The sequence below is a fragment of the Glycine soja genome, chromosome 4 (genome assembly GCF_004193775.1).
Source record: "Glycine soja cultivar W05 chromosome 4, ASM419377v2, whole genome shotgun sequence".
Taxonomy (NCBI): domain Eukaryota; kingdom Viridiplantae; phylum Streptophyta; class Magnoliopsida; order Fabales; family Fabaceae; genus Glycine; species Glycine soja.
Window position 1 is genome coordinate 16,072,625 of NC_041005.1, and position 27,045 is coordinate 16,099,669.

General features: G+C 32.1%; 2 protein-coding genes and 1 long non-coding RNA gene across 3 annotated transcripts; 2 read left to right on the forward strand and 1 right to left on the reverse strand.

Moving 5' to 3' along the window:
- Positions 1 to 231: 231 nt before the first annotated feature.
- On the reverse strand, positions 232 to 3,046 carry LOC114409432. Its single transcript, XR_003666089.1, has 3 exons — positions 2,514 to 3,046; positions 1,958 to 2,353; positions 232 to 639 (listed from the first exon to the last, which is right to left on the reverse strand). It is a non-coding gene; the product is annotated as an uncharacterized LOC114409432 (long non-coding RNA).
- A 6,456-nt stretch (positions 3,047 to 9,502) lies between these two features.
- Positions 9,503 to 10,771, forward strand: LOC114410609. Its single transcript, XM_028374570.1, has one exon. It carries the CDS (start codon positions 9,503 to 9,505, stop codon positions 10,769 to 10,771), a length of 1,269 nt encoding a protein of 422 aa, XP_028230371.1.
- Positions 10,772 to 22,227: 11,456 nt separating this feature from the next.
- On the forward strand, positions 22,228 to 26,634 carry LOC114409433. The gene is made up of 9 exons (XM_028372895.1): positions 22,228 to 22,384; positions 22,488 to 22,634; positions 24,036 to 24,069; positions 24,675 to 24,726; positions 25,315 to 25,410; positions 25,640 to 25,693; positions 25,781 to 25,846; positions 26,228 to 26,306; positions 26,394 to 26,634. The coding sequence occupies exons 1-9, from the start codon at positions 22,316 to 22,318 to the stop codon at positions 26,469 to 26,471; spliced, it is 675 nt and encodes a 224-aa protein (XP_028228696.1). The 5' UTR covers positions 22,228 to 22,315; the 3' UTR covers positions 26,472 to 26,634.
- The last annotated feature ends 411 nt before the right edge of the window (positions 26,635 to 27,045 follow it).

Genomic DNA, 27,045 nt, shown 5'->3' on the forward strand with positions numbered 1-27,045 from the left:
ATATGTAACACCCCGGGGTAGAAGTGCTACCTCACAGCCTCAGCTGATAATTCAGCCCGCCTGCATGGCAAGAAAATCTTGTAGAATGCCAAAGTAATTCTACCTAGAATAAATGGTAAACATTATCTCCACTAAATAGAATTAGCCAAGGATATCATACAACCCAAGTACCCAACCCAGAATCAATCATATAGGAAGCTCACCTTATATGTGGAACAAATAAGATAGATATCAGGCTAGCTGTCATAAGCCAATGTCTGGAAATTCATATATACAAATTTTTAGAGTCTTTTATTGTTAGAACTATTCAAACTGTGTATTTTAGGGGGCAAATATAAATAATAATAGACTATACATCATTAGCTAAGCAGTTAAAGAAACATGGCATCAACATATGCTATTGCTATCATTTGCAGAACAAACAAACCTTTAACATCACAAATAAGCACCCAAAATTGAAAACTTGGAAACAAAATTGCAAAAACAAAATTCAGGACTACCACTGGATATTTAGTATCCAAAATACACCCAAATCCCAATGGCAGAAAAGGTTGCAACAATTATGAGGATCAACGGCCCAAATTCCAAGAAGAATGTTCCTCCAATTGTCAAAAGAAGTTTAGCACGAGGTATCAAGCCCTGAAATAGATAAATACGTAAGTGATTTCTTGAGATTTCACCCCAAAAACGAAATTCAATTAGATTATAGCATCAAAGCTCACTCCAAAATAATGCATTATCAGTTCTGATTCAGTGGCATTTTATTTTGCAGAATAGGATTAGATGTTTTGTTCATATCTATCAGCCAAAAGACTCTTCATAAATTAGGCAGTGCAGCAATTATTACCTTCTCGTATAGTAATATTCAACGCAAAATAAAGTGCACCAATGTCTACACAGGTCTAACAGAGGGCCTTTGCATACTATGGACATCATGTTAATTTCGTAATACATATTCTGATATAATTGCTACAGCAGAGTGCCTGATAATATTATTTATAAAAAAAATGCTTTTTTTTATAAACAAAATTAGCAGTTTTCTGATTTTTTATGTGTTTATTTAAATTGATTCTGCTTAAAAAAATAGTTTTATGCTTATTTTAAGAAACAAATTCAAAACTTTAATAGCTTATTAAAGTCATAAAATAATAATTATTTATTACAGAGAAGTTAAAGTACGTACATACTTTTAAGCTATTTATGACAAGACCATACGTCTCTCTAGATTATTTGACTCATTTGAGTAACAAAACCAAAAGTTCATAGTAGTAACTGCCAGAAAAAAAATGCTACTGATGTCACTCATTATTAGACTTACTATCTCTATAATTGGTGACACAAATGATAAAAAAAAATATAGAATGTTTTAGGAATAAAGTTGAAACCACAAATTTGTTGCCATTTATAGCTGAATTTCTGTACTTCTTTTCATTTGTTCATCCTTTCTGTTTTTGTCCTCCCTCCCCATTCTCCGCTCTCTTGTTTCTCATTAATAAAAATCTTTGAATTAGTATTCTTTCTTCAACACCAGCTAACAAAGAAAAACTACTGCCAACAAAAACTTTGAAACGAAATCACCAATTGCTAAAGATTATATTCAAGGAAAAAAAGGTTGACAATGATTCAACCTCAAGACCTTCAATGTTGACAATGATTCACCAATTGCTACGATAAAGAAGAGAATTTTGCACGAGAGAAATAAACACATCTTCCCATAGCAAACAGAAATCCTTCAAGAAGACAAAAGTTCCTTTCTAGAATCGTTCATCGCTTTATTCCATCCTCCATGTATCCTAAAATCCTATTCTCCCCAAAACTTCCATAAAAACTATGTTTATTTTGTCTTGAACTATCCTAAAAGGCTAAGATTAAACACATACTTCAAAGTTCAAACGTAAATCGCAAAAATCACAACACATTTCAAAACAGGAAAAAAATTGTGACAGAAAGAATATACCACTTGATCCGACTTCTCGTTTTCAAATTTAGGATTGAAAGTCACTCTAACTTGTGCACGTGAGTAGGTGGAGTTGTCCATAGTGAAATTCTCTAACAAATCACCGCGATATATCTTACTCAAACCACTACCACTACTTTTTTGCATTGAAGCCACACTTGCATCAACTCCAGCTCCATTTTCAACTTTGGTAACAGTGCCTCCACTCGCAGTTCCATAAGATTTAGGTTTCCAAATCGCAATCGAACCTTGCGCCACGATTTTCCCACTGTTATCGCCAATACTCAATCCACTGAGCTTGTTAGTAACAGTTTCCACTGCGTCCGCCACAACCGATAATTGTCCCTCTGTTTTCGCTTTTTGTTTCCACTTCCGCTCCAGGTGCACGCCACTTCGCTGCAAAACAATCAATCATCGATAAAAAAATTCAGTTCGTTCGATCGGAAAAGCATTATAAGATCATCAAATTTCAGCTTTGAGCTACGAATTCGAGAAAGGAAAGAAAGAGAATTGAAGAAAAGCAATGATTTCGGAAATCAAAAGAGGAATATAATACCTAATTGCGAGGCATTGGCGAGAGTGAGGGTGTTAGGGTGTGGTAAGAGTGGACTAAGGGAAGTAAAAGGAAGGTTCTAGATTTGAAGGTGCAAAGAAACCTCTACGGTGCCGACATTAAAGTGAGAACGAAGGCATACTGACGCGCAGAAACCCCAATGTTGTTGTTGTGTGGGTTCTCTTCCTTCCTTAGATGAAGCAAAATCTCGGCTTCAAAATTGGAATTGCACGACACCATATAAAGCACGACCTCTCCTTGATGATCAGCTTCTTCGAGCCACCAGGTGTAGGGGAGGAGGTAGAGAGGCTCGAGGGCGATGAAATTGCATTGGTGGTCGTGGTCGTGGTCACGGCGGTGGGGACGGTAGGGGAGGAATCGAGGTCGTCGGAGAAGTAATCGGAGAAGAGGTTGTTACTGTCCATGGTGGCGGGTAGGGTTTGTGAGGCTAGGAAGGGAGGGAGGGATTGTAGAGATGATGGAGAGTGGAGAGAGAAAGAGTCTCTTCAGATTTCTCCTTTTTATCTTTTCCAAAACAAAAACATAATTAGTCTATTCAGATTTCTCCTGATCTTTATATAATTTTTTATTTTTTTATTTTTAAATTACGACGGTTGTTCAGTAAACCGGTGTAAAATTTAATTTGTATAACATTCTAAGGCGCTTTTCAATAACCATCTTAGAATGTGTGTCGTAAAATTTTAGTCACAATAATTACAAAAATGTCACCGTACCACTTTCTAAATCGGTTATAAACAATCGTCGTAGAATTGTTGTCGTAAAAAGGGCTTTTTTTAGTAGTGATTTTTGTCTTGAAAATATTTTTTTAATCGGTTTTCTAAGCATGCATATGAATAAATGGGAGAGGATTGTCACAAGTTGAAGTGGTTAGCAATGGAAAGAAGACTTCAGGTTGGAGCAAGTACATGTGACAATTATTAGTGGTGGAAAATAGTCTATAAACTCAGTTCAATCAAAATTTGTCAGGTATAAAATGTTTATTAAATTTTATATATCACACCTATCATAAGTTTTGATTGATTGACAAAAAAAGCCTTCTCATCATAAGTGCATAAAATTGAACTTTTTATTAATTAAAATACATATATTTTGAAGAATAGCATTCTTATTCTCTCTATTTTTATTAACTTTTTTGTTTAGACCATAGATGTTCTCCACTCCACTAGAAATATTCTTATTAGAGTCGAATTAGATCATCTTAGGAGCCAAATTCTCTCCAAGTATTTATTGAAATTGCATATCCAAGACCTCTAGTTAAACTAGAACAACACCCTTCTATTTCTATTAACTTGTTCTTAATATATTTTTCTCTAGATGTGTGTTTTATGCATTATGTTCCTAACCGATAAAAAAGTTATCTTTCAAGTATTTCAAACTAGTTTTCTTCTATTTTCATTTGTAAATTTGATTTTCTTAATTGTTTTGTCACTTTTAATACCCAATTTAGTGTCTATTTCTAAATTAAATTTCAGCAATGTTTTAAAAGAAATTATTAATAACTGGTATTTTAACATGTACATACATTATACATAATAAATATTTATTTTATATGATTATAACTATAATTCATAATAAATAAATATTTTAAATACATAAATTATATTTAAAATTTACAATAAATAATTTAAATTATAATATAAGATTATTTTTAAATTGAAAGAAATTAGCAGTTAAGAAAACAAGTATACATGTAGATAGAATAAACGGATTATGAAGATTGAAAGATGTATGTTTTGATGAAATGCACCACCAAAAAAGAGAAGAATAATCTGTATTAGAGATAATGAGCTTCACCATCCAAATTAAACATTCCAAATTATTTTAGGAGTAGATTAAAAATAAGGTGAAATTACAAAGTCCACAAGATTAGCTTATAGTGGCTTGAAACTACAAAATATATATATATATATATATATATATATATATATATATATATATATGCAACTATAAAGAAAAGTAGAGACTAAAACAAATACATGTTCAAGGACTCAATTAAAAGATAATTAGTTTAAAAACCTATTTGAAATTTCTCAAATAATTTTGAGACCTAAAATAAATAAAATGCAAAAAATGAACCCTGAATATAAATTATAATGAATCCCTAAAATTTTAATGGTTGGTCAAATTAATCTCTAAAATTTTCTTAAAAAAATATTTTTTGCCCAACTTTCAATATTTTACAAATCATATACAAATTTTAGATGTTGATATACATTCAAATAATTACAATTTTCTAAATATCTTATATTATTCTAATTTTTGGTAAACATGTATTATAATTTTTTAAAATATATTTGCATTTGTATGCGACTTAATATGTGTATGTACAATTTTAACAAGGGATATTAATAATGAAAATAAATAAACTAAACTTTAAATATTTAATAAATAAATTTGTCATCTTAACTTTCAATATCTTTCATACAAATGTAACAAATGCAGTAATATATATATATATATATATATATATATATATATATATATATATATATAATATTTTTTATATATAGTGGGAAAGAAAGATGTTATTGGTTCGAACCTCACTTGTAATATTTTTACCATTTTCTGAATGCTTAAATTCACTTTAGAGGTGGTAAAATGCATGTGTAAATCAAGGGAATCTAACCTAGTTGTTAACAAGAATGTGAGTTTTTGTAATTATTTCTATACTTTTATTTTATTAACAATGATACTTGTCTTTGTCTTTGATTCTTATGGATAGAAGAAAAAGATATATATTTAAGCTTAGGATCAACCTATGTAGTAAGAAAACCTTAGGAATTATGCCTTTTTTACTTCAAGTATCGATTTAATGGATCATTATAATTTTAGAAATTAAATTGGTTGATAATGTAAAATTTTAGAAACTATTTTGTGATTTTATTTAAGGGACTATTTTTATCACTTTATTAATTTTAGGAATCAATTTTATTTACTATTACAATTTCAGGACTAAATTGATGATTCACTTATATTTAAATTGATAATTATAAATCTAAAATATAATTTATATATTACAAAAATTATTTATTAAGAATTTTAATTAAGAACTTAATAGCTAATATAATCTATAGTCTATAGTATATACATATTAAAATATTTTCTATAAGGAATGTTGACGTGTGACATTCTCTAGAGTTCTAAACAATTAATTCTTTGTTAATTTAAAATTTAAATTAAAAATTTGATTTAAACATTCATTAATATTTCTTATTAAGATTTATCATTAAAACATATTTTATCATTATTGACTACCAATTTAAATCACTAATTGTTAGATTAATTAGACTAACTCAACAAAACACAAATTATTGATTTATAAATCATTTGAGATATATTATTTATAAATCAATGGTCATTTATTTAATAAATTAATTACTGAATCTTTATAATTAGTATGTTTATAGAATAAAATAATTATTAATTTTATTTAATCAATCAATTATCATTTTACAGTAATTATTAATTAATTAATTTAATACAATTGATAGATTGTAGGTTATGCAATCACTTATCTTGTGATTAGGGGTGTTTATGGGTACGGGTCATCCGCGAATCCGAATTGATCCAAGCCAATCTGAACAGTTTGAGTTAGGTCATTTATGTATTTGGATCAAAATTAAATTGAATTGATCAAAACTGCTCATGTACGGGTTGAGTCATGAGTTTAAATTTATAGATCGGATCAAAACCAAATCGAACCGATCAAAACTTTTAGAGTTGTTTGGTTTGACCCTAAATTCTCCTAATATTGGGACCCCAAGTGTTGGAACTTTGTAAGATATTACTTTTAGAAACATTATTATTTATTTCACCTTTTTTCATATTTTTTTGTCATGTTTATAATATTAATGGATCATATTTTATTATTTTGTTTTAGCAAATCTGGTTGCAATAAATCTTATTGTAGCAAAGCTTATTGCATGAAATTAATTTGTAGGAAATAGTTGCGATTTAGACAATTATAATAAATCTTGTTAAAGAATATTTAGTTTTAATTTGTATTAGTCTATTTTAGAATATTAGTTAATTTTATTAAATGAATCAATTTTATTATTTTCAAACATATGATAATATTGTAATAATTGTATTGAATATTAAGATGAATCATATATAAAATAGTAGTTCTAAGAAAAAAAAAATTAAATGGATAACCCGTCAGCCCCAACCAAACCAAACAATTCATGAATGGATTAGGTTGGGTTTCAAAAATAAATTGTGAAAAATGAACTCAATCAAGTCAATCAAATTTGGTTGAGTTAAATCCTAAATTTGACCAAAATCGATCCGAACTGACCGAGGAACAGCTCTCATGGTGATAGCTAACACCCATTTATAGGGGTGGGTAACCGGCTGGCCCGCCCCGTGCAAAGCCCGCCCGCATAAGCCCACATTGGCAGCGGACCGGGCCAGCCCGTCCCGCATTCTTATAGGACCTAATAAATTGGTCCGCCCCGGCCCCGCGGGTCAAACGGGCCGATCCGCGGGCCTAGTTTTAAAAGAATTTCAATTTCAATAAAAAATACAACACAATCAAGTTAAGTTCAACACAAATGTAAATAAAATATCAACAATTAGTCAATTACATCAATAAAATAAATAATGTCTTAACAAAAGAAAATCCAATCAATAAATCTAAAATATGAAACTTAAACATCTCCAACAACAAATGATTTCATATTTGAAGTAGCTTGGGCCTTCTTCATCTCTACATCTTCATATTCTTTTCCTAAAACTCAAAGCGATAATAAATATTAGAATCAACTCAAGTTAAGTGATCACAAGACAACAATTATTACACATTATTTACCTTGCTCATCAAATCCTAGTAACCAATTTTTAGTACATATCAAGGCTTGCATATTATCACCAAGAAGCCTAGTTTGATATTTGTTAAGCACCCGTGAGCCAATACTAAATGCCGATTTGGAAGTCATAGTTGTAATTTGGATGCTCAAAATATCACAAGCCAACAATGAAAGATCTGGATTAAGTGAGATTCTTAAGATGTTGTAGTTGATGAGATTCTCAAACCATGGATTAAGCAAGCTTACGGGCAACCTGCGGATCCCGCGGGCAAAACCCGCACAGTCCGCGGGTTAAGCGGGACGGACTCAAAAATATTATATAATCATAGACTATTTAAAAAAATTGGTCTGTTACTCGCACGGAACGCGGGCCCGTCGGGCCAGTCTATGAACCTGAGTCCGTTTACCCACCCCTACCCATTTATATATGTCAACAACGTATATTAATAGTAGTTAATTTTAAGGATCAAACCAATTCTCATTCAACAATTGAAATTACTTAATTTTTAGGGAAAAAAATTATTTACCCAATTTTTTAGATGACTAAATTTTCAAAATTAATTATACTTAAATTAAGAATGAAATATACTACTTTTATATTAAAAATATATTTGACACTCTAAATTACATTCTGCAAAAATTGAATATTGTTTTAAATTAAATATTTTCATATTAATATTCTTTAAAATAGTAATTAATGTACACTTTTAGGATGACTATCCAACTAATATGTTTTAAATAGCTAAATTTTGCTGCGGACATTTGAATTTTAAATTTTACAATTCATTTTGAGTGTACTTTTTTATATATAAAGGTAATTAATAATCTTTTTGTCCATAAATATATTGTTTATGAGATATGTTTTGGTTCACACATCGGCTATAAAATAAAATTCATTAACTTACGGAACATACTTTGGTGTGGATTTTTCTTTTTTTAGTAGAATGTCGCTAACTGAAGAGTTTCCCCTCCCTCCAAAACATTACTCCCACGTGACTGCATAAATCATGTCTTCTTGCATCATTTTCCTATTTCTTTTTTATTCTTTATGAATGAAGATCTGTATTTTTTTTTGTCTTTATGATCATGTTTGCATAGTTCTATATGCAGAAGCAAGGATTGACAAAAGGAAGGAGAAGAAGAAGTAACTGTTGGAATTATGATGTAATTGTTAAATTTGCATATAATGAAACTTTGTTGGAGATCTTTTTAATGTTGTTGAATTTTAGGGCTTGCTCTCTAATTGGTTTCTATGCTTCATACTTGCCTTCATTAAGCTTTTGCAGTTTGAAAGTCAGACACATTATCCAATTGTGATTATTTTATCTCATTTTTTGTTATTTACTTATTAATTTATTTAATATTTTTAATCAACACTTTTAAGTTTTAATTATAGTGTCTATGGATTTGCTCACTAATTGTTATTTTCTAGGCTTTTGCAATTTCTTATACTCTTTGCACTTGCAATTTGATATCTATAATCTATATGTATATAGTATATACATACGAAATCTATATTTATAGTATATACATAAAAAATAATTTATAAAAGGAATTTATACACGTGGTATTTTTTAAGAGTTTTAATCAATAAATTTAATTATAATTTAAAAATAACAAAATGTCACAGATTACCTTCTTAACATCAGAATAGAAATATAATAACTATATTGATTGCAGTCAATTTTTTTATAATTGTAATTTTAAATAATAATTAATTAATTTAAAGTATATTTTATAATTAATTGGTACCAATTAAAAACAATAATTGTTAAACTAAATAATTAGACTAATTCAATGATGATTTAATTAAATTTATAACAAAAATTGAATCTATACATTAGTGTAAAGGAATATATTATAAAGATAAATGTAGTCAATTTTTAATAAATTAACTTGATTAGCCAGCTAATTCTATAGAATAATTAGTTCTATTGTGATTAATTTTTAATAATATGCTTATTATATAATTAGGGGAACGTATAAATTAAGACTCAAAAAAATAGAACATATAAAACATGTTATAACTAAAAAAAAATAGAACATATAAAACATGTTATAAATTATGAGTTGATAGATTTGTTAACAACTTAATACAAGAGTTGTAAATATAATTTGTAAACATAGTGCGTCCTTAATGATGCTCTGCTAGGGTTTGGTACCATGGGCAAAAGGGGTGTTGGCCGGCCGAGAATTCAGGCGGAAACACGCCGGAAAGGGGTGGAAAGGAAGATCATAACACAAGCCATTGTTGAAATAGAGGAACTTGTTGGGGAAATTGAAGGAGTTTCGACATTGCCGGAGGAAAATTGCATCAATGTGGATGAATTGGAGATTCCGATGATGAAGAGTGGTGAAGAACTGAAGCCTACGGTGAGAGAAGATGAACCAAAACCTAAACCTTGGGTGGAGGTAATTCAGGGAAATAGAAGCTTGAATCGTGGAATGGCGGTGGATTTCATAGCTCCAACGTTCGTGAAAGGTAAAGCTGAAATTACGATAGATGAATCTGATGTTTCTGAGGAATTGGAATTCTGGGAGAATTCGATCATTCTCTTTGCACTAGGACAGTCTCTGTCTATGAATGCGGTTAAGAAGTTCATGGAGAAGACCTGGAATTTCATTTCACTCCCAGAACTATTTTACAACGATGAAGGTTACTTCATTGTGAAATGTAAGAACAGGGAAGACATGGAGCTGGTTATGGAACAAGGTCCCTATTTCATTTACAGTAAACCGGTATTTCTTTGCAAATGGACCACTGAATTTGAGATGAAGGAAGATCTATTGCGTGTTCTTCCAATTTGGATAACGTTACCTCAGTTGCCACTGCACCTATGGGGGGAAAGGAGTATTTTGAAAATAGCTAGTGTGATTGGTAAACCTATAACAACAGATGAATGTACTGCGAAGAAATTACGAATCTCTTATGCTAGGGTCCTGGTTGAAGTGGATATTACTCAAAATCCTATAGAAACTGTTGACATCAAGGATCACAAAGGAAAACTCATGGAGCAAAAAATTGAATATGAATGGAGACCAAGCTACTGTCAGTCATGCTTGAAGATTGGACATGATTGTGCCACTAAGAAAGTTCCTGGGAAAAAACTAGTACAGGTGTGGAAACCTACCAAGCAAACTGAGGAGACACTGAATAGAAATAAGCCAACTGAAACTAAGGCTGCCAAGAAGATTGAAGAAAAGCAAGAAGAACCACAAAAGGAGCAAGAAGAACCACAAAAGGACCAAGAAGAGCCAAATCAAGAACTGAATCCTGCAGAGTGGACTGTTATTACATCAAGAAGAATGGAAAAAGGTAAAAGAGAAATGATTCATACTCCTAAAAGTTCATTTGTGCCTTACCAGAACACAAACACTTTCACACCCCTTAGGATTGGAGATTGTCCTAAGGGGAACACACCATTTGATTAATGATGGTGAGTTGGAATGTTAGGGGCATTAACAAGGTAGCTAGGAATAAAGAGGTTAGCTCCTTCCTCCATACATTTCATGTTCCTATAGTGGCTTTACTAGAGACTAGAGTTAAAATGAAGAATGCTAATAGAATAAGGAATAAAATAGGTGGCAGATGGAATTATATGGACAACTATGACAAACATGAGAATGGGAGAATCTGGTTGTTATGGGACCACAGGGAAGTGAACCTGAAACTTATTCAAACTGGTGAACAATTCATTCATGTGGAAGTCTACTCCTTGGATCAATCCCTTATGTATGTGGCTTTGGTGATTTATGCTTTTAATCAATTGGATAGAAGAAAGAAGTTGTGGAATAAAATTGAAGACATAGGGATAAACCTGAATGGGCCTTGGATTGTGATTGGTGATTTTAATAATGTTCTGGCTTATCAGGACAGAATTGGTGGTAATCATGTGGTTGAGGCTGAATTTAGGGATCTTAAGAACATGATGTCTAATATGGGTTTGTTTGAAGCTGATATGAAAGGGAACCATTACACTTGGTCGAATAAGCATATTGCTGATGTGATTTACTCTAGGATTGACAGAGTTATAGGTAATGTTGAATGGTTTCAGAAGTACCAAGATGCCTATTATGAAGTTCTTGCTCCTAATATATTAGACCACTCCCCTATCAAAATTGGCCTGCAGATTCAAAAGCCTAGGAAAGGATACTTATTTAGATTCATCAACTGTATCACTAAGGATCCATCTTTTATGCAGCTGGTTGCTAGCAGTTCGCAGATGGAAACTAGAGGGACTGCTATGGAAAAACTTTGGTGCAAACTCAAAAGGCTTCAAAATGTTTTAAGACCCCTGTCCAGAAAATTCACTGATATGCAAAACCAAATCCAGAAAGCTAGACAGGAGTTACATCAGGGCCAGATGTTACTACAACAGAATCCATTTGATAATGTGATGTTGGAGGATGTGAGGTACAAGAATGAGAAATTCATTCAGCTGATCCAAATGGAAGAAGACATTTTGATGCAAAAATCTAAAGTCAATTGGCTTAAACTTGGTGACAGTAACAATGCCTATTTCCATGCAACTGTGAAGGAAAAAAACAAGAATAAAGGCATCTATACTTTGACAGCTTTAGATGGGACGGTGCTTTGCACTCAAGAGAGGATAGAAGAAGAAATTATGACTTTTTACAAAAATCTGATAGGCAAAGTTAATGGTTTGAAAGGTATTGATGTCCCTATATTGAGAGATGGAAAATCCTTATCTAGGGATCTTGCTCAACACCTCATTAGGCCTATTGATACAAAAGAGATTTGGAATGCTCTAGTGAATATTGGTGAAACCAAAGCTCCTGGTATAGATGGTTTTACTTCTCATTTTTTCAAAGCCACCTGGCCTATTGTAAAAAATGACGTGCAGAATGCTATCCTGGAATTTTTTAATTCTAGTAAGTTGTACAAAGCTGTCAACTGCTCTATTGTCTCACTTATCCCTAAGTCCCCGGAGGCAAAAACCATCAAAGACATGAGACCAATATCATGTTGTAGCACAATTTATAAGGTGATATCGAAGATTTTGACTAGCAGACTGAGTGATGTGATAAATAGTGTGGTGGAAGACACTCAATCAGCTTTTATCCCTGGTAGGAATATCCAGGATAACATATTACTTGCTCAGGAGCTGGTGATAGGGTATGGTAGGAAAAATGTGTCTCCTAGATGCTTGGTGCAAATGGATATTCAGAAGGCATACGACACGGTGGATTGGCAAGCTTTGCAGCATATTATGGTGGAGATGGGGTTCCCTCAGAAATTTATAGGTTGGGTGATGGCTTGTGTTACTTCAGTTTCCTATAGATTCTCCCTAAATGGTACTCCATCGGGTATTTTAAAAGCCCAAAGAGGGTTGAGGCAAGGAGATCCAATCTCCCCTCTTCTCTTTGTTCTTGTTATGGAATACCTTCATAGGGTGCTTCATGGTCTTGGATCAAACTATAACTTCAATTACCACCCCAAGTGTGAGAAGCTGAAAATCATTAATTTGTGTTTTGCAGATGATATTCTTATATTTTTAAGAGGAGATCTTGGATCAATGAATTTACTGATGAGTAAAATGAAGGAGTTTTCTGCTACTGCAGGTCTTCAGATTAGTCATTCTAAGAGTAAAGTCTACTTTGGAGGGGTGGATGCAGAAATTCAGAAACAAATGCAGCAAGAATCTGGGTTCGTTGTTGGTACAATGCCTTTTAAGTACCTTGGTGTTCCTCTTGACAGTAAAAAGCTTACTATTAGTAACTGTCAACCCCTTATAGATAAGATGCTAAGAAGAGTTCAACACTGGAGTTCTAAGCTGCTGTCATATGCTGGCAGAGTGCAGTTAATTAACAGTGTGTTGTTTTCCATAGCTAACTATTGGCTTCAAATTTTTCCTTTACCTAAGAAAGTGGTTAAACATATTGAGGGGATCTGTAGGAGTTTTCTCTGGACAGGTAAGAGTAGCAATAGTAGAAAAGCTCCTATTTCTTGGGATCACATGTGTGATCCTAAATATGCTGGTGGACTAAATTTGATAGGCCTTGAGGACTGGAATAAAGCTTCAATTGGTAAACTTCTGTGGAATATTTGGGAGAAAAAAGACAAGTTGTGGATTCATTGGATTCACATTTACTATATGAAAAATATAGAAGCCAGTAACTTCCAACCGGGACGGAGCTGCTCTTAGACTATGAAAGCTATTTTTAAGCATAAAAACCTTCTAACTCAGTCTGCAGCTTGGGGGAAAATGCATGATGCTGGAAAGTATAGTATGAGGAAAATGTATCAAGTGATTAGAGGTGTTAAACCGCAGGTAGAGTGGAGAAAACTTTTGATCGGGAACCATGCTAGACCTCGTGCAATCTTCACCTTGTGGATGGCTTGTAATAAGTGCCTGTTAACTAAAGATAGAATGAATAGATTTGGTATGGCAACTGATGGGCTATGTGTTTTCTGCAAAATGCCGGAAACTTGTCAACACTTGTTGTTTAACTGCAGTGATATTAAACCAGTTTGGGAGAAAATATTGAATTGGATTGGTTTTAACCATACTCCTGCTATGTGGGATGAGGAGCTGAAGTGGATTGTGCAAAACACGAAAGGTAAAGGCTGTAAAAGAAGTTTGTTGAAGATGGCAGTGGCTGAAACGACGTATATGATTTGGTGTGTGAGAAATCGGATCATATTTCAAGATGGTAGGAAAGAGGAGCTTCAATATGACACCATAAAAAATGTGATTCTTAGAAGAGTAGAAACCAATAGAAAACTCATGATGTACTGTAGTATGAATATTTAGTCTTGCTTGCTTTGACTTGTCAGTTTGGACCTGGATCTTGGATCGGCTTGTTTTGTAATGTTCTTTTTTTTTGGCAATATATATTCCTTATTCCAAAAAAAAAAATTATGAGTTGATAGAGGAGCGTAAATCAGTTATCACTTTAATGTGTAGATCAAAAGTATAGACAAAGTTCTGATCAAAATTATGGAAGAGAAAATATAATTAATCACTTTTCATTATAGGCAACTAATGATCAAATTTGTAATTAATGAGTTTTAAATAATTACTCTCATATTAAGATCGATATCAAATTATATTATAAATAATTGAAAACAATGAAATATTCTTTAATGTCTCTTTCCTGTTTTTGGATGTTTTGAAATGTTAGAAATTTTTTGTTGAAATTTAAATTCGTTGTTGAATATTTTGGATTGAAAGGAATGTTTTTGGTTTGATGAAAGATGATGTCATGGCTTAAACATCCTAACTTTCTGCAATTTTGAATTATTATAACGGAATACATCATGTGGTAATCAATTAAAATAAGCTCCAGAGGTTGATTTTGGATTCTAGGCTGATTGTAATCGATTAATTCAAACCCAAGGACTGTTTTGTTTACCTGAGTTCTATTGTAATTGATTATAATGAGTTGTAATCAATTACAATGGCCAAAACTTGGTTATAGAGTTTGATTTTGAAAAAGTAGTATTCATAAAAGTTGTAGCCCTTGATGTTAACTAGCTAATGATTTTGGTTTCACTTACAAATGTTATGTATAGCTTTAGAAATGATTAAGTTAGTAAACAATGGTCAAGTTGTTGGTAATAAATAAAAGTTTCATATAGATTGTAATTTTAGGCATAGTGTGATTCTAAACTAGGCTTTATAGAAAACATAAAAGTTTGAGATAATTCTCATAGTTTTCAAATGAGACAATAACCAACTTGATTGAGTTAGTATATCTTTATTTATCATGTTCTTGTTGAGAATATTATATTGATGATGGGATAACTATGTTGATTGATGAATGCCTTGGGTTGTGTTAGTTGATATCTTGAAGACGATATGAGATATATTTGAGATGATGTTGTTTTATAATTAACGTTGACTTTATGTGAGACCATGAGATACATCCATATGAGTTTTGGTGAGCTGTTTGCAAGAATTCAAGGTGCTGGAATGCCTAGTTATGCTTATTGAACTATAGGTGAGTTCATGAGCGTGATGAACATATGAATGGTGAATCTATGATATTATAACCTCTTATGGTATTGAGATTGATGAATGAATATGTGATGATGTATGATATTGATTTAAATGATGGTAATATACATCGCATGATTTAAAATAATGGTTTAAAGGAAAATAAAAAGAATATTTTATTTATTCATTTGATAAGAAATAAAATAGAGTTCTTTTTTATAAAATAATAAAATTAAAAAAATAGAGTAAATAATATGCTGAGAGTACACTAGCTATAAATAGAGACATATTAGGTCATTTTTCAAATTGACGATACGTCTCTACGCTTTCTCTTCCTCTCAAATTTGTTTTTCCTTCTTACTTTCCCCAAACCCTCTCTTTTTCCACATACACTCAAACTTGTTTCAGTAAAATAACAATCCCGGACATGTTAACCGTTGGATCATCTTAAAATTTGAACAAGTGGTTCAATACTTATTCTTGCACATATACACCATGGGGATTTTTTAGATAATGCCTTTGGTGGAAGAAATATACCTCGCATTGAGTTTTCTCTTTTCCTACATACACACAAACCTATCTTAGTAAAACTATGATCTCGGACTTGTCAACCGTTGGATCATTGTGAAATTTGGACACCACCTTTGGAGCCCATTTGCTCACATTCTCACCGTTGTGATTTACAAAATAATGTTTTTACAGGGAGAAATGATTCTCGCACGTTGAATGGAGGCTACAATCTTTTCTCCTTCTCTCTAACGCTTGTAAACCCTAACAGAGTAAAAAGATGAAAAACTTGAGGAATCTTAGGGAAACTTGAGGAATCTTAGGGAATTTCTAGAGACACTTCTATCACTTCCCGGACTACAAACATGAGTATATCGCAATTGAGGTTAGAATGAACATATGTTGGGATCCTTAGGGAATTAAATTGGGGTTTATTTTTGGATGTTTATTGTATTGTAATTCTTCATGTATGATTATAATTACGAGATTGTTATATTGGGATCATGAAATTGTGATTGAAATTATGTGTAAGTGATAAATTGAATATGTGATGAATTGTGAGGTAACATGTTGCATTGAGATCATAATATTGTTATTAAGATTGAATATAAGTACAAAGTTGAACATGTGATAATTTGAGATACACGTAAACATGTGATGGTGAATTATGACATTATGAGGTGTTAAATTGTGGACATGAGATTTGGTTGTGAATAAGTGTGTGGTTAACTCTTGATATGACAATACTTGTGTTATGAGCTATGAATTATACAATAACCAGACTGGTGTTTACCTTGAGAAAAATGTTTATGTGCAGTGTTAAAGGGAAAGTGTAGGATTCCTAGTTAGGAATCTAAAGTGCTAAATGACAACGCAATGTGTTAAACGTGTTTGAAACACAAGAGTGAGATCGCGGGTATTGTATAATTTATGAGCAATATCTGCATGCAAAAATTGTTTTAGGGGTTGGACTTGAATCAGGAAGGTGAGGCCCTAACGGATTGTTCGGAGTCTAGGCCTTAGGGGTAAAGACACTTGGTTTGAGTGCTCATTTAAGCCTATGTTTATCCCATATGGTTGAAGCATTCTCACAAAACAGAGGGACCCTGATTGGTCACCTTATGATTTTACTTAGTGAGAGTGACCTAACATATCCATTGTGTGGTGTGTCTTGTTATGTACCCCTAAGCGCCCTAGTGTGGTTTTTCACTGACATGGTACCACATTGCATATAAGCTTAAGTCTTGATATAATTGTTGCATAACGCATGCTAATTGTTTATTATGAAATTGATGAGTGTTATTATATCTTGACCCGAGTGTGTGATTCATGTGATTGGTGATTGAAAAATGAATTTTAAATGATAAAGTGGTGAAGTGATGTGAATTGTATTAGGTTGAGCTATGTTATAAATACTTCCATAATTTATTTTGATTTCGTCTTTGTTTATTTGTATTTTTTTAGAAATGTGATAACTCACTCCCTCTGTGCTATTTGTGTTTTAATCTTGTGATGATCTCGAACCTTGTGTTCATGGGAGCATATGACTAGGTGAATGAATTTAAAGAACCTCGTGCTAAAGGATGTTGGGACACAATGCTCTGATAGGATGTGACATTGGGGATGAATTTTTATTTTAATTGCATGATATTATTTTATTTTATTTTACCTCACTAATTTAACAAAATTTCTCCTACAAACTTTGACGGCCTTGTTCTAAGCCGGATATGCTTTTAATAAGTTTTATTTGATAATAGTGAAGTGAATGTGAACCTTGTACCCACGTGATTTTGTTTACCATTATTTTTATATGTTTTATTTAATTATATGTATGTCGAGGTAGAGGGTGTCACAAAAACCATACTCCTTCGTAAGATTAATTTGAGTCTCCGCGAATGGTAAAACCATAGAGTATAACAGTGTTAAGAGATGAAATTGGGTTAATCACTCAAAGGTGAAATATTCTTGGAGTAAAAAATCAGCATGACATAACATGATAGTTAGACATGTGCATTGATATTTGTGACTTGAGAATGATGCATTAGTTGATGAGTTGTATAATTATGGTGTTATTGGAAATGTGAAGAATATTCGATATATCTTGTGAAATTTTGATCTTATGCTATTTTCAATTATATGATGTATTCATTTAAAATGAGCTTACCTTTGCATTTTTTGTTGAACTATGATGATTGTGTCATTTGACACGAGAACAAATTATGATGTAGTTTCTGAGGAACATGTCACTCAGGGTTGAGGTAGACGTGGTGGTGGACTTAGGGGTAAGATCCGACCCTCAGTCATTTATTTATGTTTTGTCTTAGTGGGAACCAACTTAAGATTTAGATATGATTTTGGATCTATGTTGTATTTATTCCCTTAATGGACAACCCTTGAGATTTGTTTGGAGATTTGTTTATGATATTTTGATGATGTAGTGTCTTGTGACACACACATACTTGTTTTATGTCTTGATGATCTTTTATGGGTGAGATTTATTTGACATGCTTATATTCACAAAAAATTTATACGTATTTTTGTTAATTAGATTAATTTCAAGAGTTTTATAAGAAGTAAAATTGAATCTTTTCGCATTAAAGTCATTGGCTAATACCTTATTTTTCGTAAAATAAAATATAAAAAAATATTTAAAAATTAATAGAGTTTTTAGAGATTAAATAAATGAGAGAAAATGATTTTTGTTAATTAAAATAAAAGTTTCATAATACTAGAAAATAAATAGAGTAAAATGATATTTTAGAAAATAAAATGATGTTTTAATTGGTTGTTTATTTAATGAAAGAGTAAAATATAGTTTTTTATAAAATAATAAAATAAAGAAAATAGAGTAAATAATAGGCTTATAGTACCCTAGTTATAAATAAAGACATATTAGATCAATTTTTACATTACGATACGTCTCTATGTTTTTTCTTCCTCCTAAATTTATTCTCCGTTCTTCCTCTCCCAAAACCTTATCTTTTTTCTGCATACACCGAAATCTGTCCCAACAAAACTACAATCCCTGACTCATTAATCGTTGGATCGTCCTGAAATTTGGACACCACCTTCGAAACTCATTTTCGTACATTCCCACCACCGTTGGGATTTGCAAAATCATGTGTGTAGAGAGAGAAATTCCCCTCACAAGGAGATAGTACAATTAAGGCTCGAGTCCATTCTCCTTCTCTTTAACACTTGGAAACCCTAGTAGAGAAACCAAAGAAAAAACTTGAGGAATCTTAGGAAATCACTAGAGATACCATTATCATTGCCAGACTACTCATGTCAGCATGCTTAGAGGTAAAGGACGAGTTTATTAGAATTGGAGTTAGAATGAACATGTGTAGGGATCCTTAGAGGATCAAATTGGGATTTATTTTGGAATGTTTACCGTATTGTAATTATGCCTTTATGATTATAATCATGAGATTGTTATGTTTGACGGGCTAATTGATGCCCTAATGCGAATTGATTGATAAATTGAGTGCTCTTGGTGTTTTTTTGTGTGTTTTTGAACCTATGATTTTGATTACTTTGATTTTGATTACTTTGATTTTGATATGATTATATAAAATTGTTTGAGGAGTTTTACTCTCCATGTTGTGAGAGACATTTATGTATAATTCTTTTGTGTTTTGAACAAGATTTACAAGATTAGCATGAGAATTAGATTGTTAGAAATATTCTGTCATATTTTGGTAATTAATTGTTAAAATAAATTAGTAATTAATAGTTCAAATAATAAAATTAAATTGAAGGAAACTAATATATTAAGATTCAACGATAAATACAATGTATTTTTAGTTTAATTATTTATTAACTCTTTTAAATTGAAAATAGTATAGTTCTATTTAATATATACATGTTTGATACCATGTAAATATTAATATTGTGTGATGTTTATATGATTTATGAGGTGTGATAACATGTTGTGTTGGAATTGTAACATTGTGATTGAGATTGGGTGTATGTGATAAATTGAGTATGTGTTGAATTGTAAGATACATGTGTATTGAGATTTTGTACGCATTGAGTTATGAGTTATGAACTGTACAATCACACTACTGTAAGATCCTTTAAGGGAAACAAGTTAATGCATGACGAATATTGTGATGGGATCCACTGTGGGAACTCGACGAGTTGAATCACTTTGAGGCGCAGTAGTTGTGTGTATTGCATAGATCAAACTCCAGTGGCATATATATAATTTTTATTGCTTGTTTTAATGAGATGATTAGTCATATGAATATAATATATTAATATTATTATTGTGTGATATGTATATGATGCATAAGGCATGATAACATGATGTCTTGGGATTATGAAAGTTTGATGAATTATGTGTAAGTGACAAGTTAAGTATGTGTTAAATTGTGAGAAGACGTGTGTATTGAGATGTTGTGTGCATTGAATTGTGAGCTATGAACCATACCATCACACAACTATAAGACCCTTTAAGGGAAACGAGTTAATGCGCGACGAGTATTGTGATGAGATCTATTGTGGGAACTCGACAAGTTGAATCACTTTGAGGCACGGCGAATTGAATCACTTTGAGAATAATTGAGGAGTTATGTGTTTTGTATAGTTCATAGATAGAGTCTGTGTGTTAAAATATTTTTTGGGTTGGACCTGAATCAGGAGGAAGAGGCCCTGAAGGACTCTTAAGGGTCTAGGCCTTGGCGGTAAATACACTCAGTTTGAGTGCTCCTTTAAGCATGTACCGATCCCACATGGTTGGAGCATTCTCGTAAAACAACGTGACTCTGACTAGTTTCCCTATGATTTTACCTAGTAAGAGTGACCTGACCTACCAGTATATGGTTTGTCTTGTCATGTACTCCTAGGTGCCCGATGACGTTTTTCACTGACATGGTACCACATTGCATATACGATTGAATCTTAGTGTATTTGTTGCATAACACTTGTGTAATGATCATTGTGACTTGTTACATGATGGTGGGTAATGAGTTGTGTGAGTGTGAGATGTTGTGTTGTACTTTATATGTGTTGTTCTGAAAATGTGATTAATGTGAAAGTTTGGAATGTGATTTTGTGATTAAATCCTTGGGGCAAGTGATGTTACACAATGAGTGGTAAAATGATGCAAATTGTGCTAAGTTGAACTTGTTATACTTATATGATATACACATGCTTTTGTTTGTCTCTACCTGTTTAGGAATGTGATAACTTATTCTATGTGTGTTGTTTGTGTTTGGATCCTATGATGATCTCGAATCTTATGTTCGTGGGAGCAGATGATTAGGTGGATGACTATGGAGAACCTTATGCTAGAGGATGATGGAACACTATGTTATGATAGAATGTGACATCGGAACTTAGGATTTTATGTTGTTTTTATCATATGTTATTTTGAGATATGTAGTTGAACATGATTTACTTCTTTGTTTGTTGGAATTTCAGTTGTAATACCGACATGGTCTTTGTTTGGAGTTGGAAACTCGTTTTTATATTCTTACCTATAAGTTTTAACTTGGTTAAATTATGAATGTGAACTTTTTACTCTGTTGAAAAGTTTTATTTGGAGTTGTGAAATAAATCTTTTTAAATTACTCCCATTATTTCATGTTTCCTTTCACTTTATGTATGTCGATGTATAAGGTGTTACATATTGTGTTCCATGTAATGATGTCCAAGGTCATTATAGAAATCAATAATAATCCTTTTAATAATCAACTATGTGTGTGTGGGAGAGAGAGTTTAATAGTCATACATTGGTAGTGTAAAACACTTTTGCCCTATTGTCCAATTACAATTCACTATTAATATGTTTTTTAAAGTAATTATCATAAAAGTGAATGAATTTATAATACATAATGAAAATTATGATTGGATGACGTTGTAAATAGAGTGTATATTCCCCCCTCCCCCTCTCTATATGTTTTCTTTAAATTAATTTTTAATCTTTAAAATGAATGTTAATTTCATTAGCATTGTCATTTTTAAAATATTATAATTGCAGAAAAAAATCATAATTTTATTAATATGCTACATATATAATCAACCATATATTCATAATAACCAATAATTATTAAGAATTAAAATGTTATATTTTATCATTTATGGTTAAAATAAATAAATAAAATTAATTTAATTACAAATTTTAAAAATATTTATAAATTTACATTTTCTTATAAATATAATTATAAATAATGTTTACTCGTCATCAAAGGTGTCATACATTCTAGTTAAAATAATATTAGGGAAAAATAGACATTCCGTATCTAACTGCTTTTTTTATGTTTTTTTTAACTTAAAAAAAGATAATAGAAATTAGTGGATGGTTTATAAAGATAATTATAATAATAAAATAATAATATATATAGGAATAAAATAAACATAAAGGTGTACACCAAAACACCATATCTTTTTATATATAGTTATAAATAAAACAAATGTAAAATCAAGGAAGTGAATACTTTCCCTTCTCTAAATCCAATTCCTTCTTCCACTATTGGTGTTATCATCAAAGCCGTATCCATCGATGTTTCTTTCTGATAAACTTGCACCACACTTCAATTTCACACTCTTTTCTCATTCCCACACCCACCAGGTACTGCCACTTCGAATTTTCAGTCACATTTCACACCCTTTTTTGCCATTTGAATCCAAATTTATGACCTTTTTCGTTTTCTGCTGTCTGGGTATGTCTCAAGTTTGCGTTAGAGGGCTTCCCTCGCTTCTCCGAGAAAAGGGCTGGTACCCTTTTCATGCCATGGCACTTCCCTGAACTGAAGAACAATAGCCGTTTGTGCCTCACCTTCCATGGAAGAAGGCTTTGTTCAAGTTTCAGCAATGACAGTGTAAGCATTCTATCTTATTGTTATTATTTCTTTGTGTTGAATTGATTTTATTGTGTAATTTGTTTCCATGTATCATCTTTATTGCTGAGCAAAATAAAAAAAATGTATCATCTTTATTGCCAATGCCAACCAATTGGAACCCATGTTGTGAAGTGTAAGCTACCTGATCTTTAATGGCCTTGTCAAAAAATGTATTAAAGAAGCTAGGCTTTGAAATGTGAATTATCTGTCTGCACCATGGCTTTGGACAAGGTTTCCAATTGTGGTTGTGAACCATTAATCATGGTTTGTTTTGGAGGCCTCTGCAACCATATTGCGATTGCAATTGCAGCTGCTTCAGACACATTTTTCTGCAATTGTATGTGATTTTGGCAATTGCAATGCAACTATTGTTATAATTTAAAACCTCTATTAAATGTGGGTTAAGTGTAATTTGGGGTCCAATTATGACTGGTACACCAATAGGTTGTGAAGTTGTAACATGTAAGTAAGCTTTGAGTTAGGCAGTTTGAGGTTGCAGAAACACAGCACAAAGAGGGCCAGCTCTGTACTCTGAACTATATTAGATTTATACCCAAAGTGTGTGTACCCAGGCACAAATTGAAAAATGAAATATGACTGATATATGTTTAACAAACGGTGATCTTTTTTTGCAACTATTTGTGTTTCAATTACTATTATACTACCCAAAAAATTGCAGTTCGAACTTGGAATTTAATTGATATTATATGGTTTTGGATAATAATTAGATGAAAATATATCTCAATGCAAATAACAAAAAGAAAATACATTTTTAATCTTTAAGGAGGTAAGTACCTCTTTTTTTGTTACAGAATATCAACTTTGGCGATCCATTAGGATCCTGAGATTTATATTGGAAAATAAAGTAAATTGTATTGACTAAAATAAAGTATAACAAAGCCAATATTCTGGCAGATGTAAACACTGACCAGCCTAGAGTTTCAGAGTAATGCACTATGCATTCTCTGCCAAGCACAAACTGCTTGACAACAAACTACTACTGTTCTTTTTCTCATAATACCCCTTCTCTCCTTATCACTTGACATGCCACACACACTGTCTGTCCCCTATGCAACCAACTTGCACATTCCCTCAATTTGGGCCTGGGCCCTTTTTGTCTGGTCCCTATCATAGTATCATTGTCATTTGTCACCCTCTTGTAAGGTCTACCAGCCTTGTATAGTAATTCTAGCATACAGTGGATTGACACTTTATTCCAACCAAATACATGTGATATTTCATGGGATCGTCTTTTTGCACCTTTTCTTCACACTTTCTTCCAGATCTACAATTAATACTGTCTATGTTTTACTTTCTCTTTGTGTGCTTATATGTATACTAATTGGACTGTTGTCTTATCTGTCATTGGTCTAAGGTCAGACACCAGAGCTATCAGATGCATACAGCCATGAAGGTATTTTTTTTTCCTATTTCCAAAATTATGCAGTAACTAGGATTTGTCTGTTTAAATTATTCCGAGTTTCTAATTACTGTTTTAAATGGAGGACATTACAGGGTGCTCACATAATTGGGGGTCAGATTTTTGGCCATTCACTTTTAATCAATATGTAGAAGTTGCGACATGCGTTTAGCAGTGGCTATGCTGTTGATTTCTGCTGGCACTTTACTTTTTTCCACCGACAAATGCCCCTAGATATATATACCTATTCTCTTATCATGTAGTAACCAATTCTCCTACAAACTAAGTTTAAAACAATTTCTTCTCTAATGTTTTAGTGACAAAGTCTCAACATTAATTTGTTTTCTTGATAAAAGTTTGAATATTCTAAGATTAGATTTATTTGAACAAAATGCCATCTCATGTGGATCAATTTTCCATTGGCAATCTTGTTGAATGTGCATAGAAATAGAAGAGTTAAACTAAGCTTGTAAGGAAAAAGTAGTAAGGTAGATCGTTATATTGATTTATGAATGCGAATTTTGACCCTTGCTGTTGTTTAGATCTTACATTGAATTTTTAAGTATCATTCATAATTGACAATGACAAGATGTTTTCAGGTTCATCTGACAGTGAAGAGAATAAGAAAGGAAAGTCTCTGTCAAGCAATGAGTATGTACATGCTGCCCTGCAATATCTTTTAATTAATTGCTAGAGACTGGAAAAGTTGTTTTATCTGATGATGATAGCATCTTCATGCATGCATTTTTTTTCTGATTTGCCTGTTGCCTCTTATGATTGAGGAAGCTCACGAAATGTTATTGACTCTCAACTATCCAAAAACTAAATATTTGTCCAGATTAGTTCAAAGCATGGAACTAGTTATCTTTTACATTATCTTACTTCTTACCTGGAAGTGATAGAAGTGGAGGAAAGGAGTAACCATTTGATATCCTTTTTTTTTTCCGTAATATTCTCAAATCAAGAAACCAAACAGTAAACTGACAGGACTTCGTCACTATGCCTTCATGGATAAAAAATAGTATAGTTGATTTGCTCTTTAGTACTTGCAAGTGTAGAATTTCATTGTTAACATTCACCAAGGTTCCCACACTCTCTCTCTCTCTCTGTCTGCCTCCTCCCTCATGTCTTTTGTGTTACATGTTCAAAATATGATGTAAATCATATATATCTTGCTCCCATTGTGGGTAAATTCTTTGCATTGAAATAATTGTAGCACATATTTATTTAATATGGCAGGATCCTGAAGAAACTGAGGAGATATGGAATTTCTGGAATCCTATCCTATGGACTTTTGAACACTGCATACTATCTCACAACGTTCCTTTTTGTGTGGTATGTCAACATTTGTGCCTTAGTTAGCTTGCGGTTTTGCTTTTCTTTGTCTTAGAGATCCAGTTTGTATAAGAAATTTTAAGTTTGTATTAGAGTTCCTCACTTCTTCCTACTTGGAGTTAATCTACCTCTTGCGTACTATTTCTTAGGATACCTTATTCACAATCTCTGGATCCTTCTAAATTATTTCGAGGTCACTGCAACTAAGAACACATTTTATGTTTGTCAGGTTTTACATTGCTCCAGCACCTGCAAAGATGGGCTATGGTGCAGCTGTAAAAAGGTAAAAACATATTGCTGTTATTTCTCCCATGTATTGTTCATTATGGATTGTTGATATGACATTTAACAACTTCACAGTGATGTATAGATTTCTCAAAGTGATGGCCATGGTGTGGGCTGGTAGTCAAGTCACTAAACTTGTAAGAGCTGGAGGGTGAGCAACCTCAACCTTTTCACCTTTTTAGTTGTGTAATGCATGTAGATGTGTTCTTGTCTTGTGCCCCAACTAAGCCTAAATTTTTTTTATATGTAGTTAGAAACAATGTTCCTATATCATTCCATCTCTTGATTGTAACTTTGTGATAAAGGTTTAGCTGTAAGGATGGCAATTGGCATTTGGCTTGCGAACTTTGTTTGAAAAATGATGACAACTTTTAAAATTTCTATGCATCTTAGGGATATGTGGAATCCTAGATTGCACATTGTCATTGTTATGAACATATGTTTGTTGTTTACATCTGTCTGCACATGTAAATTAGGCAAAGCCCTTTTGTAATTTATAATTTCATCAACAATGGAGTTACTTCTTATGCAGAGCATTGGCACTGGCACCTTTTGTTGACAGAGGATTGTCCTGGTTTACTCATAAATTTAAGTTTCAAACACAAGGGAAGGTAAGTTTGAATTGAATACCTTTTTTTTTTTCTTTATTGTTTTTATCATTCTCATTGTTCTGAGTTATTTAATTTGACCATGTGCAGGCTTTCATGGCAATAGTGGGACTCTGTCTTGGATTGGCCCTCATTGTATTTTTTGTCATCACACTGCTTTGGGCATGATGCCTCTTTCTGCCACCTTCTTGACAGGACATTCAAATTCATTTGTCACCTCAAAATGTATAAACAATTTTTATTATCATATTATTTTTTTGCTCTATAATACATTGTTGAATTTTTAGCATGCTATATATGACAGTGTCTCCCAAAATTGTACTCTTTTTCATGTATGTGCAATTTTATGTTGGTTTGGTTTTAAAAAAATGTATATAAATACTGCAAGAATAAAACACTGACATTGTTATTCTACCGTTAATCGAGATTCATTAACTACTTATGTGACCGTTAATCGAAGACGTCGGCAAGCTACGTGTGGTGTCACATCGGAATAAATTTACATGTAAGACGACCATATTTTAATTAAGTGCATACTAATATAATCGTTTTAGATTAATATATTCTTCTTTATTAACATTTTTATTTTTATTATATGTTATTTTGAAATATATTATTTTTTACACCAATAAATATATTCTTTTTTATATGACGCTTCATGTCTTAATAAAGTATAAAAAATTCCTCTCATTTTAAATGCTAAAAAGCACTATAATTATATTCGAATCTGAGACTTTCAAAT